This window comes from Heliangelus exortis, chromosome 8 (genome assembly GCF_036169615.1).
Source record: "Heliangelus exortis chromosome 8, bHelExo1.hap1, whole genome shotgun sequence".
In the NCBI taxonomy this organism is placed as follows: Eukaryota; Metazoa; Chordata; class Aves; order Apodiformes; family Trochilidae; genus Heliangelus; species Heliangelus exortis.
The window spans coordinates 8,575,745-8,598,419 of NC_092429.1; the positions used below are offsets into that span (position 1 = coordinate 8,575,745).

Here is a 22,675-nt window from a genome sequence, read left to right on the forward strand (position 1 = left end):
ACGCCGGGTCCTTGGACCTGTGGCGGAGGCCGGGAGCGGCTTCCCAGGGCTTCCCAGGGCTTTCCACTGGAGGTCAGTGTTGGCCTGAGCACGGCGGCTGGCACCCCCCGGCCACCTCCCCCCTCCTGTCCCCCTCTCCGGATCCCTACACCCGCGGGGCAAAGCGGCGGAGGGCAGGACAGTGCTGCTCTGCCTCGACTCAAAGACAGAGGCGGCATCACCCGCTCCTGCTCCAACATGAAGAGCCCAAATATGAGGTGGCAGGGACAGTGACAGACCCCCAGGTACCCCCAGATGTAGCTCGGTGCTCAGGCAGCGCTGTCTTCTAGACACTAATTTGTTAAAAACTCATTATGGGCTGAGCAAAGACGGCCCCACCGTATCCATTGCTTATTTCCCCATCACCAGCTGACTTTACCCACTCAACCCGGACCTCAAAGAGAGCCACTGCTGGCTGTTCTCAAGCCATGTATTTGCAAAAGGCAAAACATTGCATAAAATAAAAGCTATCTATAGTATAAAATTTCGAGCACTGGGACTGCCAGTGGACAGCTGGCAACATCCATCCAAAATCCAACACTACCAGAGGGACCAACAAATTCTCCAGGAAATGTGCTTTGCTAAAATTTCAGCTATTGCTGTGTTTGTTTGCAACTGGATGGAAAACAATATTTATAACTTGGGAATATCAGCTGGAAAGAGCAATTTTTATTGCTTGTTTTAATCTGTGGGGAAGACTTAGGAAGGCAGTACAAACATGAAGCACACAGGATGCTGCTGTACACAGATAGTTGTGGTTGCTCAGTTTGCCCTTCCTGGGCAGAGAGTATAAACCAGGGGAAAACAAGCACCTTTTTCAAAGTGGCAGCTGATTTGGGTTATTTGTTTCTGAAAGTGCAGCATGGGGGATCTGAAGTCAGCCTGATCTGCAAAGGGTGATTCTCCAAGGAGTCTGCAAGAAAATATCCCAGATTGCTACCCAGGTCTCTTTGTTGCTTAGGATCAACTCCAAAACACCCTCAGCATCTGGTGGATTCAAGATGGGGCTCTTCCCACTGCAAGATGTCCAGAGGACCTAAAGGATGACATTCATTCCACAATCACAGAGAGCAAAGAAGGTTTTGCCTCTGGCTTTTGTGTGAGCAAGATCAAGATAGTTATGAATGTCATGACTTAATACTCTCTAAACTCCTTAAATAAAGAGGAGAGGCTTTCAAAGGAGACTTGGTTTCACCATTGAGATCTGGGTGATAATTACTCCTGTTTCATTCAAATCCCTCTTATTCATCAAACAGGGACATTGAAAAGACAGATGAAGGGCACAGGTATAAACTTTGCAAAGCTTAAAACTACTCTGTTCCAGCAAGACTCATGCCTTACACGACACTTAAATCCTACTCATTTGCTAGATTCATCCTAACTGTAAACACAGCTTTGAAATGAAAGCTTAAAAGCCTAGCTGGGATACATTAAGTTAACCAAGAAGACACTCTTAAGGCATTAGTTTAATGACACTCATGGTACAAGTGCCAGAGGTTTGTGCATGTGAGGATTAATATATATAGAAGAGGTTTCTTCTGTCTGTAGAAGAAAAGGGGGTTGTTCCCCATGTGTTTCAGCTCCTTTGGCAGTGTGAAGCTGGCTTACTGTTGGTTGCAGGGGGCTTTGAGCTGGGGCTGTGTGGCAGACAGGCAGATATGGGGTCCTGGGAATATGTACAACCCAATGCTTGCACACCAGGGTTTGTCCCTACTCATCAGAATGGGATCACTCATCTCTCCAAGTTAGGTTTTTTAGGATCCAGACTACCATGGTGACTCTTGTTTTATGCTGGAGCCCCCTTGACTGAAAGGACCCCTCTTGCATAGGATGGCTCTAATGCAGACTCCTCCTGAAACTGGAGCTGGGTTCTGCTGTCCAGAAAGCCCCTGTGGTAGAAGGGAGCAGCCAACTGAGGCTGTGCTGTAGCAAGCCCCAGCACAGCCCTTCAGGCACCCCGAGACCCCAGGCTCCACCATCACTGGAGTTAACACCCACAGATGCCAGCCCTTTCTGACACCAGCTCTCTCCTCCTGCAAGGGCTCCAGAGGGGCCACCTCTTGCCAGTGCATCCCATAGCACCTCCTGCTCAACCCCTCCACCCAGCAGATTTTCTTTTACACCAATACTCAGTTTCCCCCCATCTCAGACACTCTCATGGTGCAAACCCATCAGAGTCTCAACCTGGTGATGCTGCAGGGAAGCCAGCAAACCCAGCACTTGGAGTGTGTGGCTCTGACTCCCTAGATACTTAGGCAAGACTTCAAAAGTGCTTTTGTTTGAAAATCATTGCAGGATCAGGTCCTGAGAATGAATGTGAGCTATGACAAGTGTCTTTTCTACTGACTGTCCTTGCAAGCAATGATTTCAGCATTCCCTGGTACATCCATACAGACAGAGCATTACCTACAGGAATGGCACTTTGCAAACTTTCATTAGATAGAAGATTTCTGGCTATAGATAACTCCCATAAAGCCAAAGTATTTAAAAGGATTTTTTTTTTCACATCATCCTTTGTGAACAGGGCTGTCACTAAGGGAAAAGCACAGAAACTGCTGTTGGGAGTAGTGAGATGAAAAGGTGAAGCTGGAAGGACTGGGGAGGAGACCAGTGCCCAGTGGCTAGGAGTAAGGCAGCAGACCAGAGATGGGACAGCTTTTAGAGACAGGTGAAGCCTCAAGTTTAAGGAGGTAAAACAGAAAAAAGCATTTTCTTCCCTTTCATACTACCCCCACTGAGTTTCTACAGAGCACATGGGATAAAAGAGTGAAAAGCCACATGTTCCCAAGCTGTGGACACAAACTGGCTCCTCGGGTACCCCAATACACACCCAGCTTTTATTTACGACCAGCAGACAAGGAATGAGATGCTCAGGTTTCCACCAAAGTTCAGCTGACATCCAGCTCTCCTTTAAGCAGGAGGAAGGTGCAATAGGGACTGCAAGAATCTGCTCTACTTCAGAGGTCACCCTTGAAAAACTGAGAGAGAAACTGTAGCTTGCCACTTTTACCTGAAGGATGTTTAAATTTAAGAAGCTAAATCCAGGGATGGGGAATTCTGCCATCAAACTGGGCTAGACAGTCTGGCTGGCCATCTTGCAAATAAAAAGCACCAGCCCCGCCAGTGAATGATTTGGAATTTTAATTGATCTTGTTGCTAGGAGGGAAAATTATGATCTCCTAATTTGATGTGCTAAATCAGCATTTCACCTGCAAGGGACTTCTCAGAAGGAAAACAAGCTTCCTGCTACACCAGTGGAAATCCACCTAGTCCAGTAAGAGCTGTGTGGGCAAACCTTGCGGATTCAAGGTGACAGAGAGCTTAGGACAGACTTCACGTGGCTCCACAGTGGTTAGTTAGCATTCACTTAAAAATAAATTCATAATAAAACAAACAGCTTTAGAAAGTGTCACTAAAAATGTCAGATGTGGCAGTGTCACAACAGCAGCACAAGTCTGTCTCCCACCAGTTGCAAGACTGATAATTTCCTCTCCATCCAGAGCAAGAGGAACGGCAGCACTGGACATGTTGGAAGGAAAAGCTTTATTTTAAAAAAGTCCTGTCTAACAATAAAAGTTATTTTTAAAAATAGTAAAAAGAAGTAGTCAGGGTTTTTTGGGCTTTTTTCCTACAGGGGAAGGGAATGATAGACATCTTAAATATTCATTCATAGAAAATGCAGTGAATTGCTTTAGTGGGGGGGTTGGGTTTTTTTGGGGGGTAACTCTAATTCCATTTACAGAGGAGGCACCCAAGGAAGAGAGGGGAAAGCCCATTCACAGGACAGCTCCTGCTCTCTTGAGTTCCTGCAGGTTACACCACACATCCACTCCCTGGCCATGCTCCTCCTCACCTCAGGGGTGCCCCAGGGTGTCCTGCTGCCCCATCCCGGGGGTGCAGAAGGGACACCCCCCAGGCGGTGGGAGCTCTGCCTGGCAGATGCAGCCAGGAAGCACCATTTCCAGGAGGGTATGGGGCAGGAAAATAAGATCACCTCGCCTCCAGTTAGAAATAAACTGAGGAGTTGGGTCCCATCACGCTGTGCACATGGGTGCGTGTCCTCACATGGACCGAGGCTGGGGATTCTCAGCCCCACTCCAGCTGGTCCCTGTGGCAGGGAGAAATCCACACTTCCAGAGATGCTCCTGGCAGCCTGGAGGTATCCAGCCAAGCCTCCCCATCACATGTATCGCTCCAGGCCGGCAGGGAAATTGGTCTGCCTCATGTAGGCATTGCTGGAGCTGAACTGGCTGAGGGGCGAGGCAGAGAGCCCCAGAAGCTGCTCGCTGTGCTCAGCGCAGGCTGGAGGCCGCATGGCCGGCAGGGCCAGTCTGTTGGGAGCCCCATAGAGCTGCGGGCTACTGGGCGAGTAGCTGCCCTGTGCCACGGGGAGGTGTGGGGGTGAGGCAGCATAGGGGTAAGCCAAGGTGTTGGGGCCGGTCCGGCCCAACAAGCCAGGGCTGACGGGCTGTGCTTGGAAGCAGGGAGGCTCAGAGCTGCCGGCAGAGCAGGTGGGAGCCAGCTCGGCCCCGGGTAAGCCCAGCGATGGGTGGCCCAGCTCAGCGGGTGGTGAGGGCTGCAGGGCCTGCTGGCCACTGATGAGGCTGTCGATGCTGAACATCCTGGGATGCTGCGCCGGTGGTGCCGCCCCAGACGTGTAGGGGTGGAAAACGGTGCTGGAGATCTGTGGGCCATAGCCGGGTGAGCAGAGGGTGTTGGGGTAGGGTGCTGTGGGTGCCGTGGGGCGGCCGGCGGGCGGGGGTGTGAAGGCGCTGGAGTTTTGCATGTAGCCGGGATAGGTGGTGATGTCTGTGCGCTTGAAGCGCTTCCTCCGGCGCAGGAAGCTCCCGTTGTCAAACATGTCCTCGGCAGCTGGGTCCAGTGTCCAGTAGTTGCCCTTGCCAGGGTGGCCCGGTTCCCGGGGGATCTTGACGAAGCAGTCGTTGAGGGTGAGGTTGTGGCGGATGCTGTTCTGCCACTTCTTGGGGTTCTCCCGGTAGAAGGGGAAGCGCTCGGTGATGAACTTGTAGATGCCCCCCAAGGTGAGTTTCCTCTCGGCGGCGTTGGCGATGGCCATGGCGATGAGGGCGATGTAGGAGTAGGGGGGTTTGCCCCGCTGCACCGGCCGCTTCCTCCGGCGACCTCCAGCCGGGGGTGGCGGCTCCTCGGGGGGCGGCGGTGGCGGGGGGCTGCCCCCAGTACCCCGCGGCTCCGGCTTCACCGGCGGTGCCGAACCGGTGGGAGGAGACCCCCGGGGCGGACCGGGGGACCCGGGGCTGGCCGTGGCTGCGGGGCTGGGTACCGGCAGCGTGCACATGCCTCGCAGGTAAGAGAAGCCGGCCGTGTTCATATACGGCCCTCGCCTTCCTCCTCCTCCTCCTCCTCCTCTTCGGAGGATGGGGGGGGGAGGGGTGTGGAAGCGACGGGAGAAAGAAACTGCCCGAGGGGAGGGGAAGGGGGGAGAGGGAGGGGAAGGGGGGCAGGCGCCTCGGCAGCTCCCGGCTATGGGGAGGTCGGTCCCGAGCCGCCTTGCAATATATAGGGTGGCTGCCCCCCCGGAGGGGTGTGCGGGGCCAGGCCCGGCCCCTCGTCCCCGGCGGGAGGAGGAGGAGGGCCCTGGTAAGGGGTCCTGGCTCCCACGGCTAAATCCCCCAACCTGTCCCCGGGGTTTTATCTCGCAGTCATGCCCCCGAGGGGTTCCTCCCCCGGGGGTCCCGGGTGCCAGCGCGGCTGCCGGCCCCGCTCCCAGGCCGTTCTCCCTGGCTCTTGGCTTTCTTTTATAACTTGTGCTTCCTCCCAGGCGAAAAACTGGACAAAATGAGTCCCGACGGCCAGATTAGGGTAAGTCTGATGCCTCAGCCAGTCCTCAACAGCAGAACAGGTAACCTCCCGCCAGCCCCCTCCTCTGGATTTCGTTGTTTTGTTTTTTCCGTGGGAAAAGAGGTCGGAGGCGGACCCGGGACACAGCGGCGGTAGAAGCCGGGGGCTTCTCCCCAGACCCAAGCCCTCTCGGTTTAGTTGCTTTGCAGCCTGGTGAAAATTTCCTGGTAAGGAAATCCTGGGAAAAGGTTGGTTTGTTTTTTTTTTTTTCTTTTTCCCTGGGAAGAGAAAAATGATCCTCAGAGCTCAGGGCTGCCCACAGGTGCATCCCGCAGGATGGGGAAGGGGCAAGGGATCGGGATGGCATTTTGGGGGCAGGCAGGGGAAGCAGATGTCTTTCTGCCACTGCAGCTGAAGGAACACACCAGACTCAGCCCTGCTGGGTTCCAGGGAAAACCTCTTCACACTTCCTGCACTCCAGAGCCAGTTGGGCTGAAATGCAACCTTCCCCTGCCTCATCCCTGGAGTGTGCCCACCCTAGGGCTGGGGGGCTGCTGGCTGCTTTATCAGCATCAAATAAGCCTTGGGCTTTCACATCGTCCTCATCCACTGCCGCTGAGCATCACTTTTAAGCCAGATGCCTGCCCAAGGACAGCTCAAAGCAGGTAAGGGACCTGCTACATCAGGGGGCACTGGACAAGCTGGGAGGACTTTTATAGCCAGGTTGCAACATGTACAATACACACAGTTAGGTGTCCATGTCCTGAGAAGACAGGTGGAAATGTCTACACTGTTAACACCGTGGCTGGTCCCTTCACAAAACCTGCAGCAGAGTAACAAAACCACAGCCTTCAGATTTGTAACTTGATTGGAAATATTTCCAGTAGCAGAGTGGGACAAAAGTCTCCTTCCACAGTGGCAAGTAGGTGATCTTGACCAGGTCATATCCTTTTCCCTTCCTTTTAAAACCAAAATGCCACTCAGCCTTTTGGAAAAGATTCTTCAGCCCTTTCCTTTAAGCATTTCCTAGTGGTTTTAAATTCACTGCCGAGGTTATTTCCACCATTGCTTCTTCCCCTGCTTATGTCTGCATGTGGATTTGTTCTTGGTTTATTTTTCCTGCAGGTATTTTTCGCTCTTCTGCTCTCCAAAACTCAGCAGGGGAACCATGGGTCTAAGAACCATATCAGGTCCAGTCCTGATCTGCCACAGAAAAGCTGGTGTTGGGGTGAACTTCCTCAGTTTCCCTTCCACTAAATGGAAATAATGACAGGAGTGTAGCTGGTGCCTGGAGGACAGAGCAGGTAAGAAAGGTTGAAACACAGCCTTAGAGAAAGATGTGTTTCTCCACATAAGACACAGATCTTCAGGGAGGAAAGCAAATCAAAGTTATCTTGGAAGAGCTGAGAGAAAAAGGATGAAAGCTTCATATTTCTCCTGGAGTGTGCATTTAAACTGAGCAACTATCTGAACACAGCCAGTTAATTTCAGTCAGAGGATCTGACTTTTTCAGTAGCTGGAGAAGGAAGCAGGACAGATACCCAAGAAGGGAGTCACTAAAGATCACTCCAGGATGCACAAAGAAAATTACCCTGCTGGGGAAGATGGAAACCTTCAGCTGGTGAGATCTCCTTGTTGATGCAAGGATTTTAATATGTTCTGATCTTACAAGAATGGGTTTGGCAGGGAAAAGGGTTATGGGATGCAAAGGAGCAACATCAATCATATCAAACATTGGTTGGTTTTTTTTTTTTCAGTCCATCATATCAAACAGCTCTCACCATTTGCTTTCCCTTTTTTTATTGATCTCAACATCAGAAAAGGAGTTGGAAACAAGAACCCACCAGTAGGACTGGGGCTGGAGCTGCCTGCACCTGAGATCACGTCTAGCAAAGGAGGAGAAACCTCATCTGGACAACGGGACATGGAATACCCAACTGTGTGAAGTGTTTATAGTCCAAGGCCCTGCTCTGACATCATTTTACATGCGGTGGAAGAAGCCCTGGCCTCGTCTCAGGCTGTGGGCTGGCTGAGACCCCAGCTGGTGAGTAGTTACTTCAAAGCTGATGGGACCATTGAAATTGCTCTCAGCATCACTGGGTTAGGACCTAGACATAAAAGTAGTTTTGACAGACAGTTAAAACAGCGGGATGGAGGCTGACAGCAGCACAGAGACAGGAAACAAACTGTGTTTTACCATCGGATAAGGAGAGCCAAAATAGACAGACTCCAAATCCCACATATGCTTTATCACTCAGGCTGCTATTCCTGGCCCAGATCTTTTATAAAAAGGTGGGAGATGGTAATAAAGATGACTATCAAACAAATGGGATCTGGGTCTCTCTTTAAAATGAGGCGATGAGGAGGGAATAAATTACATCTACTAAGTATGCATAAGTTTTGTCAGCATCTGCTGCCTTCTGCATCAGTTCATCATAATTGAGTACAAAGAAGGATTTTAACTGCTCTTTTACCTCCAGCCCTCAAAACATTTTGACCTAGAGCTGCAGCCTGCTTTAGAAACATCACTAGGACAAAGCAGTTTACAGAATGAGTGGACTTGCTTGGCTGCAGAGGAGGAGGGCTGAACACCTCAGAGAAATGCACCCATTGTGCCCAAATGGATGTTACATCAGTGGTATCCAGGCCATATTTCCAAGCTGCTCTTTGCAACCACATGGGTTAGAAAAACGTGCCTTTACTTGACCCTAAACAAAACCAAAAAAAGTCTTCTGCTAAATTGCATGCAGAATGGGGGTAACTGGTGGAATGTTCACATTCTTTAATAGGGCCATAATGAGACCAGGGTATTTTTTCCCTATTTTTACTGAAACAACATCTCAAATATCTGCACCAGGAAGAGCTGTGTTTGGAGCAGTGATGAACTTGTAAATTCCCCACTCTTTAGTCATGGCACAAAGTCATCTGTATCCCAGCCCCCCCTGGGATTTGCAAGAAAGAAGAGGGGGTTGAGACCTCTGGGAGCAAGGACCTCTCTGGTTCCTCTACCAGGGACTGCTGCAGTGAGCAGTCCCAAGGGTCCTCCAGCCTCAGAGCCAGCAGTGGCCTCTGGGGGATGCTTCAATGCTACCTAACCTGCTGCTGGTGCTCTTAACATGGCCCAGAAATGCCCTGTCACTTACTAACAACTAAACATTTGGGGACTTCCTTTGCTGAAAACTGAGTATGACTGCTTTGAAAGAACAGGAATCATAGAATCATAGAATTGGCTGGGTTGGAAGGGACCTCAGAGATCATCAAGTCCAACCCTTGATCTACCTACTGCTGCAGTTCCCAGCCCATGGCACTGAGTGCCACATCCAGGCTCTTTTTAAATATCTCCAGGGATGGAGAATCCACTACTTCCCTGGGCAGCCCATTCCAATGCTTGATCACCCTCTCCATAAAGAAATTCTTTCTAATATCCAATCTAAACCTCCCACAGCACAACTTGAGACCGTGCCCTCTTGTCTTGCCCATGGGGTCAGGCCCATTCCCACCCTCCATACGTCCATCTCTGAATCTATCCATGCTCCTAAATCCCAGATGGAGACCCTCAGAAGAAGCTTAAGAGACCCTCACACCACAGGTACCCTGTGTGGTGGGAAGGCTTTGCTACCAGAAGGTGAAATCACATCACTCACATCAGTAGAACAGGCTGAGGTGACAACAGGTGGGGGAGGAAGGGGGAATCCTTTCCTACTGTGAGATTTCCCTCACTCTCAGAGGAGGAATTTTTGACAGAAAAGAGCAATGAAAGCAAAACAGGAAACCCAGAGGGTCAGCTCTTACGTAGCCATAACTGGCACAGGGGCAGGAGTCAAGGCACCATGCTGCACAGCTACAAGGTCAGCAAAAACCATCCCCAGACACCCAGCAATGGCAGCCTGGGGTCCAAGGAGCCCTTCCCAAGCTATTCCATTTCTTCAAGACTCATGAAGCAAGTAAGCAAAGCAAATAAATTCTGAGAACTTACTCTTTGAGTCACTAATGTAGTTATAGGTAATCATGCAACAAGGTCCAAGAAAAATAATTTGCTCATGAAAAGTATAAGTAAAGCATTCACACCAAACTAGGGAACATCAGCGAAAAATTCCCAAAGAAAGAAATTTGTAAACTGTTATTCACTTCTGTGGAGATGAGGGTTTTTTCCTACTACAACCAGTCCATATTTTTGCCCTGAAATTAATTTTAATGTAAGAATTGTAAGAACCTTTCTTTTATTCCTATGGAAATAAAGGTGATGGAAGGAAAAGTACTTTCTTTTTGGTGTCAGTTTACAAAAAACAATTTTCTTAACAGAAGCATTTATTCCTTCAAACTTGTAAGAAAGCAAAAAGATTCTAAGGGGCTTAACTATTGAAAACCATGATCCGGGGCAAAATTTGGTTTGGAGTTTTTGAGATTTGACTTCTATAAACTGTAGTGTCTTTTGGGGTTTTGGTTTTTTTCCTTTGTTTTGTTTAAGACAATTCTCAGTATTTGGGGTGAATAAATATTTAATTTTTCCTTTTCCTAAGAAAAAATAAAAATATTAAAAAAAAATTAATGCCCCAAGATCATACCTCATGGCCAAAACCCCAGCCAAGGGCACAAGGGCCAGGCTGAGATGGTCCCTCTCCCTAGTGGCTTCAATATATCAATAAGAAAAAGTATGGGTCATGCACAGAGTTAGTAAACAATATTTGAAAATTTGTTTTTATAAAGCAATATTAAATAGTCTAGAAATCCAGAGAAATTGTTATGATCATTGGAATGCAATGATGGCACAGGTCCAAAACCCATCTCTTGGTGAGAATGCCCAAAAAACAAGATGCTCCAAGCCTTGAGTGCTCTCTGACCATCTTTCTTCCCTGGAATAATTCAGACTACACAACAACCAGAAGAAAAACATCACACAAAATTATTGAGGACAACCTCTGCAAGAGTGAACCATCACAAGAAACCTCAGTCTCCTGCTACCTCCAATTCTCCTTAAAAATTACCCCATCCCAATAAAACCCTGATGAACACTGACCACGTTTACCAGGTTTTGTTCAGAGGATGCAAGGTAGGTTGTTAAAACTCATTGCCCTGCAGAACTGTTCTGCAAGGCTCGTTCTTGGCCCCTCTGCAGAAATTTTGATGCTTCAATTATATAAATAGGCAGCCAGGTGCATGGCAGAACCTGGCCCATTGGGTCTGCACATCCATCTGAGAATCAGAAGAATGGAACAGGAACAGGCAAGAAAACAGCCTGGACACAGGCACTGCAGGAGGAGTGTTTCGTGCATTCCCACCCTATATCCCACCCCCATCCCATTGAGCCCGAGCCTTCCCCACAGCAGGAATCCCTTTCTCTGCCCAGCTGGGGCCCCGACAGAGGCATCTCTGCTGCATGGACCCTGCCCACACCGCAGCTCCATCTACCCCCCAAAACCAGCTGAGATTTGTGATTTTCCACAAAATTACAGAACCCATGTCCCAGTGTCCCAGATGCTGCACACCAGGACTTCCAGGCAAGGACTTCTCTACAAAATTTTCCATTTTCCTTATCTGTTTGCTGCTCTCTTACAACTACCAGACCAATTATCTGCAAGCCCAGGCAGACAATCAGAATGCTGCCTTGCTAACTCCCTACTCTTTTCCCTCTGTTTAAAGCTCCTGCCAGCAGTGATTCCATTCACTCCAACCATAATAGCCCTTTTCCCTCCCCTTAGGCCAGGAGCACACCTCTGTCATGGAAAATTTCCCTCTGTCTTGTACCTTCAGCCCCATCTGCCTGCAGCCGGGCTGGCAGGTTGTTTTTTTTTCCCTCACCGCTTAAAATGCTTCTGAAACAAAGGCTCTTTAATCCCCTCCCCAGCCCAGCAAAGCACCTCTGGCAATGCCCTCCTGGTAGTGCAGGGGGAGCAGGAACCTCAGCAGGCAGCACAGGGCACCCCACAAGCTGGTGGGACCAGGTGGATGGAGGCTGGGTAGGACATTGGGTCTACTGAGAAGGTGGGGACTGAGCAGAGCTGAGATTGGGAAAAATGTCCCAGCCAGGGCATAAAGGTGAAGCCACTAGATGATGATCTGGGCAGAAGAGAAGAGATCCTCCCACCCAGCCCAGTATTTGCTTACTAGACTGGAGAGGGATCTTCAAGGCCCACAGCACTGGCAGCTCGCCAGGAGCTGGCAGCCAAATTCCCCACCTCTGCCAGGCATCCTAAAGCCAAGCAAGAGAAGTGCCAAGTCCAGGAGCAAGGCACTTACCTGCATGTTCCCCAGGCATGGAGGAGGTGACCTGGCCACTGTCCAGCCCTTCTACCCAAAATGAGGACATCTTCCACACCCTTGTTGGTGGAGAAGCTGGTTGTCTGGAGGGGAGACAACTTGGCTAAGGCTCTGAAGACCTCATAAGCCTTTGAGACCACTCCACAATTGACCAGAAACTAAAATTTTGTGCCAGGACTTCAGAGCACCAGTGGTGCAGGGAAAGGGTCTCCAGCCATGACAGGCCAGCATTCATCACATCATTTCCTCATGAGAAGGCAAGAGAGATGATTCAGACTCAAATCAGACTGGACAAGTATGAATCAGTGTTTGTCACACATTCCTCCTAGCCAAAACCATCCCTGCCTGGTGCTGCTTAGGGCTGGGAGAATCAGCCCAGACATTTCTTTACTTTAAGGTTCCATAGAGCTTCAGTTAATTAATTTCCACCTGCCACTTTTGAAGTGCTGGGGACACTGAGGTCCTTAAGCTGAAACAAGAATCTCCATATCACAGCAGTTTTGATGCAGGTAGGCAGCTTCCAGGTCCTGAGTGGTTTCTATCAGAGCTGAGTGCCTGGGTAGAGCATTTGGGGTTCATCCATCACTTCTTGCTCTGGAGTAGCTGTTTTAGAGGACCACATAATTTCTGTTTCTACAATGGTACCCCACCTGCATCCTGGCTAGCCAGGACATGGGCTTTACTGAACTGCTTCTGTTGAGATGAGAAGCCACTGATGCCAGTCAGCAATCCATTTGGGTCAGCTCTAGGACTTAGGGAGCACTTGGACCTCCTCAGGCTGTGTGAGCTATGGGGACTCTGGCTCCTCTGCTGGGGTTCCAAGTTCCTCTCATACCTCTATCTGATGGCTTTTCATCTTCACACCCTTGGCTCCCAGGGCTCTCCTGCAACTTAATTTCTCTTGCTCAGACCTCAGCCCAGGCTTTACAACACAGGTCACAGATTTGCCCATCTTGTGGCAGGAAACCCTGCTGGTCCATACAGGAGTGGAATTAAGAGAGGTCCAAAGCTCCCCTACTCCTGGTCCTGCCTCTTCTTGGTTCATGTTTTCAACCTCAAAAACCCTTCTTTAAAAACATACAATACAGTTTACCCTTGGGGAAAGGTCAGAAATTATTTTGCCCACTTCTAAGTGGGGATAGCAAGTGGAGCATCAAGTGCTGACTTATCTGGAGTAAAGCAGCAAGCCCCTGGCATAAACAGGGCCAGAGTCCAAATACTCTCTGATGGAACTAAGAAACATTCTCCAGTTGACTTTGCAGACACATCTTATTAGTGTCTCTGAAAGCTTTTCCCACATACATTGTATTGTTTGAGGTACACTCTGTGTATTTCATGCATTGAGTATTTGTTTGCATGGAACACATTTTTACCACCACCCTGTAGGATGGAGCTCTACAGGTTAAGCTTCATCTGAACATTCATAAATTAGTTTTTTAATAGGAATGGGCAAATAATGGAGTCTGTGGTGGAGCTTCCTTTGTTAAAACCACAGTAAAACAGCACAAAATCCTTCCTATTTCCACTCCTGCTGGAGTTTCAGTGTTTTCTCATCATCTTCTCCTCTGCCTGCTCCATCTGATGGGCTTGAAAGGAGACAGCAAAAGGACTGTCAGTGAAACATGGCAGGCCAGCTGAGACCTAAGATGCTGAGCTGCCAGGGGAAAGGGAGGATTTCTCTCTTGGATGACCAAGAATGTGTTTTGTTCTCACAGAAGAAATGCTGAATGAAATCCTTCAGCAGAGCTTCCCAATGGGAGCCAGGCTGGGAAGGTGGTAGGATTCTTTACTGTTATGAGAGGAAATCCCCTTCAACATGGCATAAAATCATCAACAAGAGAAGCTAAAGGTCTCCAGGAGGTAAGAGAATCAGAACTGATGAAGATTTCTGTAAGTGCAGAAGCCAGGAGACAAAACTGAGCATCAGCTGCTCCCTTCCCTTTTCTCAGTCAGTTCCTGCACTACGACCTCTTCTGTGGGGGACCCTCAGGTGACCGAGTATTATCCATTTGTTTTCCACAAAACTTGGAGTGCACAAACTTTGCAACAAAATTTTTGCCTTGAATCTCTCCCATAGGCATGGTATATCTTCAGAAACCTAAAAGATCAAAAATGGGCAGCTTGCCCCAGATCACACAGGGAAGGAAACTGAGGCATGGGGAGGCACACTGGAAACCTGAAGCAAGTCTGGGAGTGGGTCAAAGAAAAAAAAGAAAAAGAAAAAATATCAGGATCTGGTCATAATTTTTCCATCATAGAGAGATTGAGAGAGGGTTGTAAGAGCAATTTAGGAACCCAACATCCATCCAAACCCATGTGTAATAAGCACTTGCATCCTGCCATGAAGTTTTTAAAGAAAACAAATCAACAGCAATAAAAAGCAATCCTCAGAAGCACAAACATCCTCAGATGGAGTAGAAGTCGGATGAGCTGTCTCAAGCCCCAGATGAACAGTTCATCAGCACAGAGATATTAGAAATTAGTACTTAACCCCAGGGCTGAAGGGGTTAAGAGGAGCCCCTGGAGCAGCCAGCACCCACCAGAGTCCATCAGCTTCCACCACAGAATTAGCAAAGAGGTCCTAGTGGCATTGCCTTGGAGAGACACAAAATCCAGAGGCTGGCAGCTGCCAGGGGCTTGTTCTTCCAGAGCTGAGTCTCCCCCTAAGGAAAAAGGGGAGCAGCAGTTCCCAGCAGTCAACAAAATCCCAGTACGTAAAAGATGAGCAAAGAAGGATGGGAGACCTTTCCAAAGGGCAGCTGTCTGCTAGAAGCTCAGGTTCCTCATGGGACTGAGGTTGGCTTCCTCCCCAGGGCTGCCAACCCTTGTGTTTTCATCACAGATTTTATCACACCAGGAAGGATTTATTTGTATGAATGTTTTTTTCTTTACACCATGAAGAGGATGTCAGCACCAGCTAGGCAATGGTCCTTGGGCCCTGGAGATAAGTAGTTACTTCTCTAACAAAGCCAAGACTAAGAAAGTTCCTAGTGAGCAGGAGCCATGGCCAACTTCTCTCCTGGGGCCACCAGCCAAGAGCTGGGCTTGGGAGAAGTGTATCAAAATTAACCTAATTTCTGTTGGTGTTCCCAGCTGGATGTAAAGGGACTTCAGCAAGCTGAAGCAGGTGGTACCTCCTCAAAACCAGTGCCAGGACTTGGAAGGCAGCTCTGCCTCTTTCTTCACTATTTCCCCTGCTTACATTCAAATTACAAACTTGGCAGCTCCACACCCAGCTCCACACTCATTCTACAAACAGGGACCTGGAAACCCAGAGGGACTGTCAGGGTCCCTTCAGGCATGCTGCTGAAGAAACCCCCTCATTCCTACCATTCAGGGGAAAAAACCCAAGACAAAACAAAATAGTGGCATCCATGGCCCCAGGCTAAGCCTGCCATGGGATGCATTACACAGGATCCAGGCTGGAGCCATGAACACCAGGTATTCCATGGGATCAGCCCCATGTAACCTTGGTGTCCTTGGCCACCTTCAGATCATCACTACACAAATGTCCCTGGAAGAGCTGACAAGGATTTCCCCATCTTATGGCTCCCTTCAGTGGATGTCCCCACAGCAGTTCTTTGGTCACCACAACCTGGGTGACTCCAGTGAGCTTGATGAGAGCAGACTATGTCCCACCTCTCATCTGACCTAGACCAAAGGTCCTCCGGATCTGTCTCAGAGCAACCAAAATCCCAAACAGCACGTCAGGACATGCTGCAAATGCCCTAGGGAAAGGGTTTGCCCACATGCTGTGAGGGTGGAGAGGGGAAGTTTCATCTTTCTGGTTGGGGAAGGGGAGATTTCTTTTCAGGTGGATTTAAGCAGCTCACAGTGTAGTTTTGATCTGTTGACTTGGACAGGAGCAGAGTCAACCCAGTGCTAAGCACCTCCAACCCCCTTTTTACCCAGGGTGAGATGCAAGGCACAGTCACCATTCCCTGTATGTATTTGGGGAGCTTCCCTACAGACCAGTTGGGGAGCAGGACAGAAAAAATTCTTAGTTTACAACGGAAAGTAATTTCTCAGCTGGGATATCTTCACTCAACGACATAAAAGAAACCTATCACCAGCCTTGATAATGGCTTGATAGCTTCTCACCATTGCCCAGCAGAGTTACTTGGAGACAAAGGGTCAGCAACACAAGAGGAAATGCTGAATTTACAGCCAGAACTCCGCAGCCCTGTGGCAGCTCTCACCAGGCTACTGCATCCTCCCCATCCTGAAAACAGAGATGATGTCCATCGGCTGCCCCAGAGCTGTGTTGCAAGGGTGACCTCGCGAACTCATCCATGTAAAGTGGCATGGAGAGGATCCATGCCTGATGCCAGCACCATTTACTGAATCCCACCCAAACTCCTAGAGCAGGATTCTGAGAAACAAGAGAAAAAAAACCACCTCGAGGTGCCACAGCAGCAGAGCAGAGAGCAGCAGTCACATCCCCACTGGCCTGGGCTTCACGTGTCACTGATTGACTCAAGTTTTAATTATGCCTCAGTATCTCCACGTCTCCAAAAACACAAAGCTTTCAGCCAGGCAGTTCCTGCCAGCCGAAATTTCATAAAGAACAGCGAGTGACTAAGACAGCCCGACCTTCAAGTCAGATGCTAACAGCTTTGGACAAGTGTGGGATTTTTACACCCCTATCTGCAGGAAAATCTGATGTTTAGTGCCCTGGCTGTGAGCAGGTCACTCTTAAACCCCTGAACATCCCAGGCAAAAAAAAAAAAAAAAAAAAAAAAAAAAAAAAAAAGTTAAAAAAAAAAAAAAAAAGCGCCGGAGGGGAATTGTACTGGCTCTAATCCCTTCTGCCATTCTGCATATTCATGGAACATTGTCATAACACATCAGTGGGACAAAAGGTCTGTCGGCACCTCCTCCTCATTCCTTTGATAAACCACGAGACAAATGCTGAGTAAACACTTGGAATCCATTCACTGCACTATTCTCATCGGGATGAGAAAGGGCTCCTCTTTCTTGCAGGCCCAGAGCTGCTCAGCCTAATAAAGTACGGCCCACGGCCCGTGAAAAGAGAGGCCTATGGATGATGAAAACATGGATTATCTCATTTCACCCTCCTTGTATCAGACCCCGCTCACATTCTGAGTGCACTTGGTCTGACACGCAATTACACACACCAGAAAAAAATAATAATAAAAGTTAAAAAAAAAAAAATAGGCAGGGGAAGGGAGTGTTTAGTCAATGGGGGGACTGTCCATGAAATTTCACAGATGACCTTTCCCTAGTGGGAAAGTAATTTTTTCTGTCACGGCCACCACTGGGAGTTTTCTCACTGATATCAGCATTCCCCTGGATATTGCAGTTGATGGGAGAAGGGATAACACTTAAAGACAAAGTTTTGCTGGTCACTTTAATGGCCTGATTCGAGTGGATGTGATATTAGGGAGCACCCCATAAAGAGCTCCCTGACCACAGCACGACCTCAATTCTCTGTTGCCTGCTTGGCAGTGGCTGTAGGAAAAATCCCATCCTCCCCACATTTGCCCAAGAACCTTGGGGTCAACCAAGTGCCCGCAGAAGGAGGAACAAATTTTGCAGCCACGGAGGGATGGATGCACCTCTGTGGTTTGGGATCTCCGTATGAAAAACTACAGCATGAGAAGAGCAGGTTGGGTCATAAGATCTCCTTTGCTGGAGGTCAGAGTGCTCCAGTATGGAGATGAAATTGTCCAGTCCCTTCATTCAAGCTTGAGCTCACCAGAGCACAGAGGAGGGTTGTGGGGCTGGGGGTAACACAGATCCTCCAGCCTTTATTTTCACTCTGCAGAGAGGCAGAGGGACCAGAGCCACATTGTCAAATAACTAATAACCAAAAAAAATCAGCATAAAGGGTCTCCTTACCATTAGGTGTCTGTGACTTAACCAAGGTTACACAGGACATAGATCACCAAAGTCACCTCCAAGAACTTTCCAGCATCTACAGCAGCCTCCTCTGTTGCCCAGCTTTCTGGGCTGAGTTAAAAATGTCTTCAAGGGAAAATAATAATTAAAAAAAAAAAAAAAAAATTCAAAACAGGGCATGGAACTTCTTAACTTCTTCTTTTGAATACAGTAATCTGAAAGAAATATTTTCCATTTAAATATGGTCCTTTATTTGGAAGAACATGAGCAGTTTTCAAAGTGAAAATTAATTTCAGAGATAGTACATGGGGAACGAGCACACTTAACACAATTGTGCCCATAATAGAAAACAAGACATGGCTATGAATTGTTGTCAAATGATTAAGAAACAATAAGTAGACTGCTGATTAATTAGTGTCGTTTCTCTTTTAAACAAATGGCTCATAAACCTGTCCACTAACTGAGGGATGAGTGTATTGGTTGTAAATGCTTTTGTCTCTGGAAAATCTTTCAGTTCATCCTTAGGTTTCAACCAACCAGCAACAACCATCAGCAGTTGTTTCTGGGCCTAGCACTTTACTTGTGAAAGTTGCTGCTCAAATATTTGCATTTTAGAAAGTGTTTTTTTACAAAGCCTCCCAGAGGGACACTGTGCAGTTTCCCAGTAGCTCCAGGGGATCGCTCTGGGTTTAGAGAAAAACTCATGCTGGGGGTTTGTGCTCCCCAAATAGGGGACTCCTCTCCCTGAGCAACCAAGACTGAAAGGAAAGTGTGAAATTCACGAAGCTTTCGAGAGGCTCTTTGTTTTGCTGTATTTGCAAACAAGGCACTAAACTGTATTTGCTCATGTAATGTCCCCAGGGTGGGACACCCAGGGTGTCCCCAGGGTGGGTGACAAGCAGGCTGCTGCCTGCCACCTACAAACACCTACATCCATCCTGCACAGCAGCGTGGCACAGCACTTCCTTACATGAAATTATTAGATTAATGCAGTGACTTCCTTGCTTAGCTGACGATTTCCCAGTTGCCGCATTATTACAAAAAAATTAAAAATCAGCAGTGATATTAAGCCCAAATCCCCTGAGAATACTTAAGGCAGGCAAGTCCCATTCATGTCCCAAGGATTTCAAATGTCTTTGGGATAGGAGCCTGGGAGAGCTCATGGCTCAGTATTTGCTGCAGGCACAAGGCTCTATGCAGTTTCTCTGTTCAGCAGCAGTTCCAGCCTGAAGGACCTTGGGGTTCTGAATTCAGCCCCATGGGATAAACACTGATTTTGAGCCTATTTGAGGGTCTGGGGGCCTATTTGGGTATCCCAGGGGCAGCTCCTCAGGGCACTGTCCTTTCTCTCATGCAGTCACAGCAGTAGCTACCGGTACCACCTGCCCTTGGCTTCCTCCACCAGCTGAGACCCAGCTGGGGATACAGATCAGTTTTGAAGGGGATCAGGAACAACCTTCAGCCTGTTCTGAGTAGTTTTCCAGGGATTCCCTTATGCTTAGGAGCAGATTTCATGACTCCAGCACCATTCCCTCCTTCCCTGTTGGAACATAGGCAGCTACCTTGCAAAGAAGTCACCTGTGCTCTAAGCCCAACCCAAGGCTCTAAGGATGTTGGGTGTGGGCTTCACAAGTCTCATACCAGCCCACTGGAGCTAAATGACACCCTTGAGAGCTGCAGCACCCTGGGGAAGGGTCACAATTTGGCCCTGAAGCTCCATGGGGAGTTTTTCCATCAACTCCCGCAGAAGCTGCCATGGTACCTGTGGCGCCCTGACAGCAGCTCTCGGGTTAGAGCATCCAGCCTTAAATCGACCACGTTCCTCTCAAAACCCGATAAGTAATTGGGGGATCTGCTAATAGGGCTTGTCAAAATCAATTGGGGTTAAACACCTTTAGCTACAATAACAGTCATCTGACCCGGGGCTCCAGCAACAACCGGACTCAGAGGAACCCCGGGGGGTTATTCCTGGCTTCCCATTGCTTTGAGACAGATAAAAGAGCAGACGATGCAGAGCTGGGTAATCCGGTCAGCCCGTCCCAGCCATGCACTGAAGTGACAGCTCCCAGAGTTTCTGCAGAGCTGGCTCCTCCTGGGAACTGCGTGCAGAGGGGGCCAATTTGTCCAACAAAACCTGGGCAACCAGAGTTTTCTTAAATTCAATTGCCTGAAGGAGAAGGCAAATAGCAATTAAGCGGAGGAAAGTGCATTAAAACCACATCTTTGATACAATGGCCGATACACCCCACGCTGCCAACGCCTGAAATGATAATATTTTTTTTCTTAAATAAATAGCTCAGCAGCAGGATTCCAGCCTCCCCCGGCACAGGGAGGCTTCGCGCTGCAGCAATCGCACTTCCAGCCCTCCAGGCCAAACTGTTCCAGTGCTTCCCCTCTTTCCTGGGCTCATTACCCAGGGTGGACCAGCTCAAGAGGGACTGAGAGCTGTGCCCATGCTGTGCTGAGGACCCACACATCCAGAGGGCACTTGTAGCTTCTGCTCCCCACCAGCTCCCAGGAGGGAGATGTAAGAACATCAGTTAGCACGGGCATCCTTCCCAGGTTGGTACAAAGGGCTTTTCCTGCCCTTCGGGGACTTCCTGCCTTTAGAGACCTGCCAGACCTCAACACAGAGGAAAGCAAAGCAGGGTTGGTCAGAAGAAGAAACAAATATACAGGATTTGGGGCACTTGCACAGCCCAATGGGCCTCTTGTTGTTTCTCCAGTTGCACCACCACCACCTCCTCATCCCTGAGAGCTTTTCATTGGTACCTTCCTTCCTCACCCATCTGGGCAGTATCTGTGATCACTGGGGGTTTGGGTATCCCAGGGGCAGCTCCTCAGGGCCCTGAGACCCTGAACTAGACAGAAATTATACAGGGGAAAGAGACACAGCTTTGTCCCAGGCAAGTCTCTTGGTGGCTTTGCTGCTGGTTGTCACTCTGCAGAGCAGCAGCTAACTCCAGCCTGAAGCACAACATGGGATGTTTGAATGAAGCCAAGCCTGTAAATGAGAGATTTCAAGCTCCCCATCTGGTCTCAAAATGTGTGTGAAGTATGAAACACTCAAAGAGAGGCATCCCTTGCCATGTCTCCATGAACAGCAGAGAAGCTGCTTGCAGGCTTCCTCCCTGGAGAATTCAGCCTCTGTGAGGATCCTGGCAAAGTTGTCTCTCCCATACCAGTCAGATATTTTAACTTCTCACCTTGGCCAAGACACAAAATTCAGTCACAAAGGTGAAAGAGAGGCTTAAGGAGAACAAACAATTACCCAACACTTCCAAACAGGCACGTGTGAGGGGACAAAGAGAGTGGCAGCAAAACCTGAGCAGAAAAAGAGATGAAGGGGGTGACACCAGGGAATACAGGAGGAATTAACTCAATAAAATTTTTCCTTCAACACCAGGGATGGGTTCCCATCTGTGAGGGATATCACACCACAAACAACTGTGTTGTCACCTAGAATCAGCTCCAGATCTCCCCCAGGCCACCCTTTGCCTCTCTCCCTTGAGCCCAGCTCCATCCTTCAGAGACCAGACACATGTGGGACCTCAGCAAATGAAACCCTCCCTCCTGAAAAGTGACAAGGGTCTCGGTGGAGGGGAAAAAAAAATTTTCAGAGGAATCTGTAAAATTGGTAGCAATTCAAAAAGCAGCTGAGGGAACCCTGGGAAAAACCAGCACCAAAGGTGCCTTCCTAACCCCAGGAAACAACAGAACTTGGTGCTCTGCAGGGAGGGGATGCAGCCAGGACCACCCACACAGCCATAAGCACATTGATGGCTGTTAGTTACCTGCAAGCCCAAAGAAACTATAAAAATAACATCCCAAGATCTCCCTGCATCCAGAAATTAATCACACCCCAGAGCCTGGAGATGCTGCAGAAGGGCTGTACCCCCTGCCCAGAGCATGTTGGTGCTGGTGTAAATTAGAGTTTGCAATCACCAGCACAGTTGATGAAGTTATTTTGTTGAGATGACTTAGTTTCCCAGGTGACACCCAAGGGGATCAGGCTTCAGGCAGCATCCCTTGGATGCTCCTGGCTGTGTACATAGGGGCAGACAGAGGGAGCACTGGCTACTGAGGACCCCTTTTTGCCCACACCTTTTTTTGGTGTGGGAGGAAGGAGCTCTGGGACTTGGTCCTCTCCCCTTCTGGGTCTACACAAAGGACAGGGAAGAACTGCTGGTCCCCAGCCCTGTCCAGAGTTATGGCAGCAGGGCCAGCAGGTCACCCTACATGGCAGGAAGGGGTCAGTGGGTATCAGGGAAAGGGACAGCAGCCATGCTGCTGCCTGAGACAGGTGTCAGCTCATGCCTCACACTTTAATTTTATAAAGTGAATCCGCCCCATTCATTATAAAGTGAATCCACCCCATTCAAGACACTTCTAGCACCAAAAACCCTCTGCAGGGACACCAAAAATACAAAATGTGAAGGTAAATGCAGAGCCAGCTGAACGACACTGCATGGCTCCACTCAAAGGAGGCTCCAGTTTCTAAAGCAAATCTAAACTGACTGTCATCATCCGAGGGCTGCATTGTCCCTCAGAGCAGGGGCTGGTGCCACATAGGAGGTATTCAGTCTAAATTAACTCTCCCCTAATACCTGTGCAAACATTTTCAGCTTGAGACTTAATATCCCTGGACATGTCTGCTGTCTCCCAGGTGAATCCCGAGATAAGCAAGGTCAGCTCA

At 48.9% G+C, this 22,675-nt stretch overlaps 1 protein-coding gene across 1 annotated transcript; it reads right to left on the bottom strand.

Annotated features, from left to right (window-relative positions):
* Positions 1–3,386: 3,386 nt before the first annotated feature.
* On the bottom strand, positions 3,387–5,524 carry FOXE3 (forkhead box E3). The gene has a single exon (XM_071749792.1). The coding sequence runs from the start codon at positions 5,387–5,389 to the stop codon at positions 4,220–4,222; it is 1,170 nt and encodes a 389-aa protein (XP_071605893.1). The 5' UTR covers positions 5,390–5,524; the 3' UTR covers positions 3,387–4,219.
* Positions 5,525–22,675: the final 17,151 nt, after the last annotated feature.